At 38.7% G+C, this 12,730-nt stretch overlaps 1 protein-coding gene across 1 annotated transcript in view; it reads left to right on the plus strand.

Annotated features, from left to right (window-relative positions):
• The window catches only part of HPSE2 (heparanase 2 (inactive)), a 277,616-nt gene that overhangs the window by 116,230 nt on the left and 148,656 nt on the right, over positions 1-12,730 (plus strand). The window contains exons 6-7 of the mRNA XM_017502836.2: positions 6,032-6,138; positions 11,704-11,818. Of these exons, the coding sequence (XP_017358325.1) occupies positions 6,032-6,138; positions 11,704-11,818 (222 nt within the window). The remainder of the gene's footprint in view (positions 1-6,031; positions 6,139-11,703; positions 11,819-12,730) is intronic.

The following is a 12,730-nucleotide window of genomic DNA, read 5'->3' on the forward strand; positions in this document are numbered from 1 at the left end:
TTTACAAACAGATTCCTTGATTTAACCCTCCCACCTCCATGACTGCGGCCACTCACTGATACACCAAAAGTTGTATAAATAATTTTCTTGTTTTTATTCATCTTTCTTAAATGTATATATAGATCACATTTATTTTAATGATTAGAATTAAAAGTTTTGGGAATTTGGTGATTTTTTGTGACCAGAAATATGTCATAGGAACTTAATTCTTTTTCTTTTTCTTTTTTTTGAGACCGAGTCTTACTCTGTTGACAGACTGGGGTGCAGTGGCACGATCTCCGGTCACTGCAACCTCTGCCTCCCGGGTTCAAGTGATTCCCCTGCCTCAGCCTCTTGAGTAGCTTGGCACTACAGGCGCACGCCACCATGTGGGGCTAATTTTTTGTATTTTAGTAGAAATGGGGTCTCACCATGTTGGCCAGGATGATCTTGATCTTTAACGTCATGATCTCTCCACCTCGGCCTCTCAAAGTGCTGGAATTACAGGCATGAGCTACTGTGCCCGGCCAAGAACTTAATTCTTATTAGTTTCACGTAGCCTACAGTAAAATTGGTTATATTATTGCATAAAGTTGCCATTTCCAAGGACCTATTGATGAGTTTAAGTGAGGACTTATAGTTAATAGCAAACGTCCTCAAGGGATAAATGTGAAAATACATGATTGTTTCCTTTCTTAATATCAGAATATTATAATGAGCTTGATAATGCATAAAATCATTCTGGTATCCAAATCATCTTGTATAGCAATTGACCTTTAACATTTCTGAGGTTATTGGATTCCATACCTAAATCACCTGCTAAACAAAGCAGAATTTTCCTTTTCCCTCTGAGATCAAGGAGAAGACCCCAGGCCTGATATTCTGAGATTTGGCAAATAAACCTAAGTTTCTCTTATCTAGATCTTTCATGTTGTGATAGATTTTCATTGTATGCCTTTATTTTTCCTGATCTCTAAGGTTGCTTTTGCAATCAGCATATTCCCTCCAATTCTTTGATCAGTGTAGTCACCCTTTATCAGGTCTTATAACTTCCTTAAGGAGTGGCAGTTTACTGTGAGCTGTGCAAGGGCAGGTATGGAATTGCATTAACTTCTTTGTGTTGCACACAATCTCCTGTGAAGCACTTACTCTGTGCCAGGCATTCTGCTAAGAAGTAAATACAAAAGTGAATAAGACAGTATTCCCTGCCTTCAAAGGGCGAATGGTTCAATATTTCTAGGAAATTTTCTGGATTTCTTACTTGGATCAAAAATGGTGGTTCAGAATCCTATCACCAAACTGTAAGAATATTTGGCACTAGTTCTTCTGAATTTATGCATCACCATAGAAGGACCCACATAAATGTGTATCTGCTAGGTCTGTGCCCCTTTTCACTAGCTCTCAGGGTCTTCCTGTGATTGGCCTAGTATATGTGTCTTTGGCCTTTGACAAAGAAAAGATCCTTAACACAATCCTATCAGGTATTATTTCAACTTACATGTGAGGAAACTGAAGCTCAAAGTGGTTATAGAAATAATAAAACTGGCTGGGTGCGGTGGCTCATGCCTGTAATCCTAATACTTTGGGAGGCGGAGACGGGTGGATCACGAGGTCAGGGGATTGAAACCATCCTGGCCAACATGGTGAAACCCCATCTCTACTAAAAATAAAAATTAGCTGGGTGTGGTGTCGAATGCGTGTAATCCCAGCTACTCGGGAGGCCAAGGCAGGAGAATCACTTGAACCTGGGAGGTGGAGGTTGCAGTGAGCTGAGATTGCACCACTGCACTCCAGCCTGGCAACAGAGTGAGACTCCATCAAAAAAAAGAAAGAAAGAGAGAGAGAGAGAGAGAAGGGAGGGAGGGAGGGAGGGAGGGAGGGAGGGAGAAAGAAGAAAAGAGAAATAATAAAACTTTAATTTGTATATCATTTTATAGTTTTATGATTTTATAATTTAAATGATATACAGATAACTGTATCATGATACAGTTTCTGTGTGTGTGTGTGTGTGTGTGTGTGTGTGTGTGTGTGTGTGTGTTTGTGATCTCATAGCAGCTGCAGGGATCTTTACATTAAGTCAGATCAGATCACTTTCTTGGTTAAATCCCTCCAATAGCTTTCCATCACACTCAGAATAAAAATATTCCTTTCTTTTCTGACCTCATTTTTAAATCTTTTACTCTGTTACTTACTACAGTCCAGATGGTCTTCTTTTGGTTCTGAAAATGGCAGACCTGTTTCCACCTGAGGTCCTTTTACCGTGCTGTTCTTCTAGATCCATTAAGGGGCTGGTTCCTTCACTCAGTTCTCAGCTCAGATACCACCTTCCCCATGAGCCTTCTCTGACCACTATAAAGTACCAACCCTCCCCTCCTTTCAGACTGCTCTCTAGCATGTTATGATGTTTTGATTTCTTCCATCCCTTATTATGATCTAAATTTCTTTTATTTGTTAACTTGTTTATTATTATTCTCCTTCCCTTGACTAAAATGTAAGCCAACAAGAGCAGAGACTTGTTCTGTTTCATTGATGTAGACTCGCCCCTAGAACTCTGCTATAGTAGGTGCTCAATAAATACTTGTTGAATAAATAATGCACTTGATTATGCATTAATGTTTTTAGATGGAAATCCTTAGCCCTTTCTAGCCTCATGTTTATATATTCTCCCTAGGCAATTTCATTTACTCCTGTGGATTTTTCTACCTTTCTCAGTGTTTTTCTCCAGCCCAGAGCTTTGTTTCTGAAATGACCAGCTCTAAGCTGTGTTTGACCTTTTTTTTTTCATTTCCCATACTTGTTGTTTATGTAATTTTAACTTTCATAGTCAAAGATACTCTTGACCTTTGGGTGATAGCCAAGGGAATCTACATTAACATTATAAAATACTAACACATTTTAACATTTATATTTAGAAGGAACTTAGAGTTTATCTACTATAAATTCATGACTTTAAATGTGGATGGAGAAACTGAAGTCCAAGATAATTCCTGCTACAAGTACCACAGCTAGCATGTAGCATAACCCAGAATTTCCAGGGTACATTCTTCTTTCCACATTATGGTTATTTGCCTACTTAGACCATACCTCTCCTTTTGTTGATGTGTTTTTTTACACACATTTATTTACTGAGATATAATTCAAATAGCAGAAAATTCACCTTTGAAAGTATGAAATTCAGTGGTTTTTAATATATTTGCAGAATTCTGAAATCATCTCCACAATCTAATTTTAGAACATATTCATCACTCCAAAAGAAACCTCATACCCGTTAGTAATCACTCTCCTTCTAGCTCCCCCATGTTAAAATTCCTCTTCTTCAACCATAGGAAACCATTAGTCTACTTATTGTCTCTATGAATTTGCCTATTCTGAACATTTCATATAAATAGAATCATATAATATACGGCCTTTCGTGTCTGGCTTCTTTCACTTAGCTTAATGTTTTCAAGTTTCATTCATGTGATAGTATTTCCCTTTTTGTTTTGTTTAACCAAAGCTGCTTTCTCTAACTGCCTTTAATATGTCTTTGAGCACAAAATTAAACATTAAATATCCTGCAAGCCAAAGACAAAAAAAAGAGAAACATAAATATATTACTCTGCTCTGGTTACTCATAAAGGAAGTAGATAGTTTGTCATGTACACAGATTTTTTTAGCACTATATTTTAAGGAAAATCATAGATGCAGTCCTTTAATCTGGCCAGATGGATGCGTCTTTTGATTATTTAAAGCATTTTTCTTAACTTTCTTAGTCTAACAGTTCCCTGCTTCCCTTAAGTTGGGTACGCTGCACAGTGTTGAAAGGGGTGAGAGGACTACCTTGTGGTGTCCTCAAATGACGCTTCTTTTTTGTGTATAAGAGTAAATTTTTATGTAGTATTTACCAATATGTTACTTGACCACCACCATTAATTCTCAGAATTTTTCTTCCATTTATGATCATGATACTAACTTTAATCTCAAATTTGTGTAATTTTCTTATACCACTTCGTTTCTGAAAAGGGTCAATGACTTTACCAACCCAAAATACATTCCAAATAATGCAAATTCTCTAGCAAATGTGGGGAGAGAGAGCAGGAAGTTGTACCTCGCTAGAAATGAAAAGAGGAATATGATTGATTGTTGATGTCTATGATTGATTGTTGATGTCTATGTACCATGGATTTGACCACATATATTTTTTTTCTTTTTGAGGGCCCTCAGATACAGAGAATTAAATTAACACAATACTCCTAAACTAACAGAAAACTATTTTTATCAGTTCACGAAAGGTCTTGTTTTCATTTTAATTTTTACCTCTCTCTTATACATGTCCTCCTATGTGTTTGATATATGTTCTTAAGAGGCATGTGTCATTACAGGGTATTTAGTGTTATTGGGTGTCAATGAGCAATTTTATTTATAATATTGTGTCATAAATCTCATTCGGTATTTTTTTTTATCACTAAACCTTTAAAGCCTATTTATGTTGCTGGATTTACATTGATTTTATTGTTTTAACTGCTGCATAATATTGTATAGTATATATCTACATTTTATTTTTCCATTCCTCTAGCAATGGACATCTGCTACAGTGACGTAGAGAGATTTCTCATCCTTACCTCTTTAGAGACCTGAGGAAGAATTGTTTTGGTGTGTATGTCTAGGAGAGTAGTTGGTGGTGGGGAGGCATAGGACCTAAATACACTATTTTCTTTATCCAGCCTCTTTAGTGCATAGCTGGCATCCTCCCAGCCCCACCTCTACTCTAGCCATCATTGTAGAGATCAGGGCTGGGCCAGCATGCAGGCGGCAGCAAATAAACGTAAGTTGCTTTTATCTAGATCTTTCATGTTGTGATAGGTTTTCATTGTATGCCTTTATTTTTCCTGATCTCTAAGGTTGTTTTTGCAATCAGCATATTGCTAGGTGCCAGTGTACTAGGTAGTGCCTCACTTCTCATTTCCTACTCTGGGACTTCTCTGAGACAGAGATGAGGAACACTCAGAGAATCTGCTCAGCACTCGGTCCTGTATGTGAAATAGGGATAGGGAGCAAGAGGTTAATGATCCCAAGGCTACTCATGCTTCCCCTTGCGTCCCCTTGGGGGACGGTTCTGATACACAATCTGTAAGGATCTTAAGACTGAGTAGTTGCCAGCATTGGTTGTTAATTTGAAAATGCATCTTTGTCTTGGTTTTCCCTTCTTCCCTATTTCAGTCCCCCAGTTCCTCATTCCTGCTCCTTGGTATTATTTCTCAAGTGAACTATCTGTAGACAAGTCTCTGACTCAGGCTCTGCTTTCAGGGGCTACCCAGCATACAGTCTTATCCCTGAGTGCCACCAGATTGCAATCCTGTGCATCTACATCCTGATCTGAATAGTTTGGTCAGTCTTCAGCTTGTGGGTCAGAGACTAGGCCGTTTCAAATCTTTAGCACACCACCTTTCAATAAGAACTTTTGCTTTTGCTTAGAAGGCATGCAGTTATTCCCTGGGTGGATATTGTCATTTGTGGGTCAGTGACTTTTCTTTTTACCCTTACTGCAGTTATTTTCAAAATGTGATTACAGTATATCTGCCCTAGTAATTATAAAACACCTCTCCCACAAACACTGCTCCTCTACCTTCTTGTGATTTGTGACTTTTGATGCTTGTGATGTGTTCGTGGCTTTTAGGTAGTGCATGTGTCGTAGATGTGCTATAAGAGACTGAAAATAATTGCTTCTCAATACTTGTTAATATGGAGTATTAACACAATATGATTTATATTTTCTAGTGGAAGTTACTGCATCAGTTTACATCCTAGAGTATGACTTGTTCTGTCAATTGTCACTTGGGTTTACTTAGGGAAAAATGATCATTTCTTTGGTGGACACAGGTCAATATTAATGCATTTTGGTTTGTGAATGCCAGCACATTGAACTGGGTGCATCATCATAAAAAAGCACAAATCATGACCCCCTGAAAGCAGGAAATCAGATCAACTTCCTTAAGGGAATGTGTGTTTTTTTTCTCATATTGGAATGCTTTTAAAATCTCACTATCCCCTTCTGCTTCTGTTGTGTAAACAGGTGGTGAATACATACACTCCAGGAAAGAAGATTTGGCTTGAAGGTGTGGTGACCACCTCAGCTGGAGGCACAAACAATCTATCAGATTCTTATGCTGCAGGATTCTTGTGAGTAACACTTGGAATTTCACCCCCAGGGGCTTTCAGGAGGGAAGGACAGTGAATCTCAGACATTGCTGATTATTATTCTGCGCATTGGAGGGGTGAGGCGCGTTTCCCAATGAAAGTTCATTTCATTCATTTGTGTATGTTTTAAACCATTCAACAGTGACCAATTCCTTCTCTAGATATTAAAATCTCAGGCACAGGCATCAGAGCAGAGATTATCGAAAGTAATAGTAGTAACAGTAATAATTAAAGTAATAAGAGCTTTATTGAATGTCGAAAGTTCAAAACAACATACATTTTCTAATCCAATTTTCATTATAGTCTTGGGAGATAGGTAACAATAAAGCATGGTTTTTTCCCTGCAGAAAAAATATGATTGGAGGAACTTGGATAGGAGATAACTGCAAAACTGCAGGAGATAAGTGCCATAACCATACTTTTAATGATACAGTGCTTATCATGGACCAAGTATTGTCTGAAGTCTTTATTTATATTTTATAACTTAACAACCAATGAAATAGATGCTACTGCTTTTATGACAATTTAGTGAAATAGATGCTATTATTATCCCATTTACAGATGAGAAAACTGAAAGAGTTGAAGTAACTTGTCCAAGATCATTCATTTAGTTAGCCGTACAGCTTGGACCCAAACCCAGGCAGTTTGCTCCAGAGTACAGCTTCTTTATTATTGCAATGGACCACCTGTCTTTCTGCGTCACATGGTGTGTCTACAAACGAAAAATGGCAGACATGCAAAGGAATAAATAATTTCTGTGACTGGGAGTATCAGGAAGGACTTCATGGAGGAAGTGGCATTTGAGTGCAGCATAGTAGGATTACTCTAATTTCTGTAGGTGGGAGTCATGGTGATGGCAGAGAGGAGAATTCTAGGCCCAAGAAACATCATGAGCAAAGGCACAGAGGAGCAGAGAATGACTAATGTGACTAAAGCCTTGTTATCTGCGGGGATACAGTGAGGGCTGAGACTAAGGAAAGGATTTGTCACCAAATTACAGAAGGTCTTAAAAACCTGGTAGAGGAAGTGAGGCCTTGTTCTGTATTCACAGAAAGCCACTGAAGATTCTGAAGGAGAAAGAGAGAGAGAGAGAATCTGATCTGTGTTTTAAAACTTTGGCTTTGGCAATAGTTATCACAAGAGTTGGGAAGGAATGGGAAAATGAATTTGAAGGCTACTATAGTCGTCTGGAGAATGACTTAAGCCAGAAGCATAAGGGCCTCTCATTAGCCTGCCAGTGTCATGTGGCAGGGACAAACCCCTCAGGACCACTAAGTGACTTGTTCCTGCTCCAGTACAGTCCAGTGGTCTTGGATTTTTGACTGAGCAATGTCCTCCTAAGAACTGCACTTTGCCCTCAGCTATGTGTTTTGCTACTTACAACTGTTCCTAATTATGCAGCTTCAGCTCCCCCCTATAGAGGCCGCTTTTTTAATACATGAATGAAGGACAAATCAGGCCAGTCAAGTGGAATGCCTTTACAGGTAGAGTTCTGGCAAATGCAGATGAAGAAAATGAGTCATTGTAATTCATGGTGATACCTTGGGTCTTCCATTTCTGTGTCCTCAGCATCCAACCTTGTGTAGCACAGACAATGTCAGCAAGCATGGTTCAAATCCATGAAGCAGAGTGAGTTGGCCTTTGATATAGTGTTGCTAAGAATCTTCTTTCAAAAGTATACTCCCAGCCAGGCACGTGGCTCATGCCCTTAATCTCAGCACTTTAGGAGGCCAAAGTGGACGGATCACTTGAGGTCAGGAGTTCGAGACCAACCTAGCCAATATGGTGAAACCCCATCCCTACTAAAAATACAAATATTAGCTGGGCACGGTGGCACGCAGCTGTAGTCGCAGCTACTCAGGAGGCTGAGGCAGGAGAATCATTTGAATCTGGGAAGCGGAGGTTGCAGTGACCCAAGACTGCATTCCAGCCTCGGAAACAGAGCAAGACTCTGTCCTCCCTGAAGAAAACCCACGAAAGTACACTCCCACTCTCCACTGGGTTGATATGAGATCTGTTGAAAGAGTGAGAAGCCAGGGCGTCAGTGCTGCAGGGGCTCCCTTCGAATCAGCAGAGGAATGGCATTTACTCAACAGTCACCACAGGATGCTGCTGTAGGGCCCAGCAAGAGCCGGTTGTACTGAGTGGTTTTGTGAGCATTCTTCCCTTTAGGGAATGATAGAAATGAAAAATACCACGGACCTTCATGGAGGAAGTTAGAGCAGAGAACTACCTTTTCATGAGCATCAGCCAAATAGCCACAGATCCCTACAGTCACTCTGGAGAATACGGATCAACATAGTTGTTTACATTCCGATTGTAATTCAGCTATCCAATGCTTGGTTGACACAGATCAGTTGAAAGCTAGTTTATTCTGCTCCTGATCTCTCTTACCTCTTTGTCACCCATTTGGTCTCAACTCCACTGGCAGCACCCAGCAATGTGGCCTTTGAGTCCAGTTCTCCAAGGGGCATAAATTGTTTCCTATGGCGGGCAGTGGGGGCAGTAAAGCATTCTAGGAAGCTCTAGGAGGCTAGCAAGAAATGAAAAAGAAGGCATTTTCCAGCCTTTTTGAAATATTAATATATCACATAACTATGATTTCACCAGGACTTATACACATGCATGTATGCATAAATCAGAATTCACTACTCTGTGCAAGAGTAGCGTTTTCTAGCTAGGGCTTTGAGATTCTTTGGTGTACCACAAATACTCCTGGCATGTTGCTGTGTCTCAAGCACCTAATAGTGTCTGGCACATAGTAGATATTCACCTTTAGTGGAGTGGAAAATAATGGCAGGGTAGCATCTTTGGTGGGATATACCAGTCATTTTATCAGCTTTCTCCAGCCAAGCATGGAAAGGAGCCTTGGAAGACTATTTGTTTCCCTCTCTGAGGGGGCTTGTTATTATAGGAGGAAGATGAAGATAACTTTAGTACTAATCATTCTATTCTGAAAGCCATGGGGAAGCAGTAGTTCTGGTTATAGTTATTTTTGAATGTTCCAGATTCTGCATGTACATATAGGAATGTAGGTTTGCAGGGAGGATCCATATTCTTCCGCCTCATTTTTGGATTCCTTAAATATCTTCCTATACACTAGTGAAAACATGAGGTTTGTGAATTGATATTTATTTGTTGAGTATATACTCTATGCAGGTCACTAAGCTAGGCTCTGTAGAGGTCAAAAGTAGAAATTTGATATGATTCCTTTAAATGTGTATACACGGGCATTTATATACGTAGTGCTTTACCAATGACTTACATGGTCACACAAGCATTTTTGTGTATCTTCTCAATTCTGAAAATAATGCCTAGCAATTAGCGTTGACTAATGTTATTGAATGAATAATGAATGAGTGAACAAATGAGATATTTTCATATGTAAAAACAACAAGACAGAGCCCTATATTGGCATGAAGATGCTGGTAGATGGAGGGACTCACATACGTGACTATGTGTTTCTTCATTGTTTTGTTTCTTCCTTCATTTAACAAGCATACGGATGGAAAGCTGAATAAGACAATTTGCTTTTAAAATACTTGTTAGATATAGACCCTACTGTATTTGTGCCATTTCAGTGTAGAAAGAACACTATTTAAGAGGCATTAGCACACAATTCATGTAATAGTTCTATCACAAGACAGCCTTTGATAAGGTATTTCATAGTATGTCTCAGTGGCTAAAGGAAAAGCTAGTATCTTGATGTCTAGGATTGCCAAATTAATAAAAATGATGAAGGCAAACAGCTTGTTTAGCCATGTCATGCTCCAAAAGTAATTTCAATTCCCTAGGTCACAAGGTTCCAATTTGAACAACAACAAAAATAATTCTACTATATTACAGTCAGATTTTCCTTTTGATTTAAAACTTTTGTTTTGTGTTTTGCTTTGCTTTTTTGTTTTATTTTTGTAACTCTAATTGTCAGTAAATATTTGTTAGTTTTTATGATAATAAAATATAATTGTAAATGTGAAAAACATTTGAATATAGAAATAATATTTATTCACAGTATAAAAATCAGCAATGCTCTTTATTCCAGCAAGGAAAAAACTTAATTCTACAAGTCATGGGCTTGGAGCTCCATATGGTTTCAGATTTGGGAAATCATAACTATGCGTAATTTTTCCCAGTGTGCTGAATGGTGATTCTCAAACTTCCCAGAATCTAATTTTATCCAGACAGATTTCAAGTCAACAGAGTATTGAGTACCTACAGTGTGCCAGAAACGGAGATGGGTGTTTGGGGTACAAGTTCAGACATTATGTCTATGCTTGATGAGCTCATAACTGACAAGGGAAAAGTAAAGAAGTAAGTGATTCTGTGGATTTTCTGAGGGTATGAATAAGAGATCTGGGGAAGTACAGAGGAAGGTACTACTGTTGGCTGGGGCAGCAGAGTTTAGAAGAAAATTACACTTGATTTGGAGATTCATATATGAGAAGATATTTGCCAGATAAAAAGGGGTGGGTTCAAGGAAGAGAGGAAGGGAATTCTAAGCAGAAGTTAAAACATGGATAAAGACTTAGGTAAGTGTAAGAAAGCAGTGTGTATTTGGGTAGCTAAGAGTAATTTCATGTGGCTTGGAGCCTATGGGGAATGGGGTTTAGGGTGAGAGAAGAGAGGAAAGAGGTGACAGATAAAGCTGGACACACATATGTTAAGGACAGGCTGTGAAATGCCTTATCTTTCATAAACGGAAGACTGAATCTCTAAGCCACATTTATTCCATGTATTATTACAAGTAGTAGTTTCCCTAAGTTTCAGAAGTAGGAAGAGAAAGAGAACCCCAAATGAATGCATTAATGGATGAATGAGCTGAAAGTGTAAATAATGAAGGCAGAGTCAGTGGTGTTGGAAGAACAAAGAGGGCAGTCTTTGAAGAATGGCATGCCCTAGAAAGTGGGTGTTTGGCATAGTGGGATAGATGATAAGTGTGTGAACAGTGCAGGTCCTCCACTACAAAATATGTGTGATGGTGGCATACTTGAATCCCTGAATAGTTACTTGTAGTGCCAATGAAAATTATTGCATTGACTACTGACAGTGATATATGACAGTTACTAATGATTAGACTATGTTTGCATAGGTCATAGGAGTATTTGAGTTAGAGTTTTGTTAAAGGTACGTGTTCAGTGACAGGGTATAAGCAGGGGAGTTTGAGGAATGGAATGCATAATGTGTGTTCTTCTGTAATTGTATGTCCTTTGGTCGGGAGGGATGACATTAGGCTTACAAATGGCTAGGGTGTTCATTTGTTAGTATTTCAGTAATAAAATGTTAAGTCATTAACAACAAACTAATGATCAAGGGTGATTCATTTTACTCCCTTAGACTTCTGTTTCTTTTTCTATCAAATTAAGAGGTTGGATTTGATAATCTCTAAAATATATTACAGCTGTGAATTTAATGCTTAAAATAACCCTCTTTAAAGTACTAAATAAATTTGGTGATGAGAGATTGGTATATACGTAGACAATCTCTATAGAGCTTGTTATATGCCATTTTTAAAATGTATTGATGTAGCTCTTTTTCTCTGCCTTTTAGATGGTTGAACACTTTAGGAATGCTGGCCAATCAGGGCATTGATGTTGTGATACGGCACTCATTTTTTGACCATGGATACAATCATCTCGTGGACCAGAATTTTAACCCATTACCAGTAAGTGTGGGATAAAGCTTCCCAATTCCTTTTCCATATCACTCAGTTCTTTTGATCATGCCTTGTTCCATACTAGGAGAATATTTTTCCTCTTGCTGTTACCAGTTAATTTCATAAATTGAACAGAAGCATTCTTATTTTTGTTTCCTTGATCCATTTCACAGACTTTTGGCTTCACTACCCACGCACACACACACACACACACACACATCTATATACTCACTTTTCTATATACACATACATATGTATGTGCAGTATGCAATATACATATATTCATTTATATATATTTGTATATCTGTTACTATTGTTTTAACAATCCTTGTGCAGTTGAGATTCTCCATCTACTTGTGGCCTGTTTGAACTCTGCTTGAGAGTGAATTTTTTCCAGATTGTTTTATTTTAATGCTAATAGGAGACATTAGTTAACATCAAATGCAACATGTTGAAAGCAGATGGGGGAGTGTTAGCCAAGATCAGACGCACTAGGAACCCATCTCTTGGGGAGTGGCTGAAGTGCAATTACATTTAGATGTGGAGCCTTATGTGACAATGAGGGGATTTACCAAGAGTGCCAACTTCTCTAGGAAAGAAAAGGAAAGAGAAGAATAAACTAGAATGGCAAAAGCAGAAATCTGGGTTTGTCTAGTGACCTTATTGGCCAATTCCACTGACCAGAAAAGCTATGCTTACCAGAAATATGACAAGGGTTATCCTTTGTCACAGAAGTCATGGTCATGACAAAGATCAGACCCCTCTCATCAAGTCATAGAATTAAGAGCTGGAATTCGCCTTTGAGATAATCCAGTTCCACTTCATTTAACAGAGGGCCTGCTGGCTAGGGGGGTGGGGCAAGGAGGTGGGGACGTCATGTAGAGCTAGCCCTGAAATCTGTTTCTGTGCCCTGATTCGGTG

Source organism: Cebus imitator, unplaced genomic scaffold (assembly GCF_001604975.1).
Source record: "Cebus imitator isolate Cc_AM_T3 unplaced genomic scaffold, Cebus_imitator-1.0 Scaffold299, whole genome shotgun sequence".
Taxonomy (NCBI): Eukaryota; Metazoa; Chordata; class Mammalia; order Primates; family Cebidae; genus Cebus; species Cebus imitator.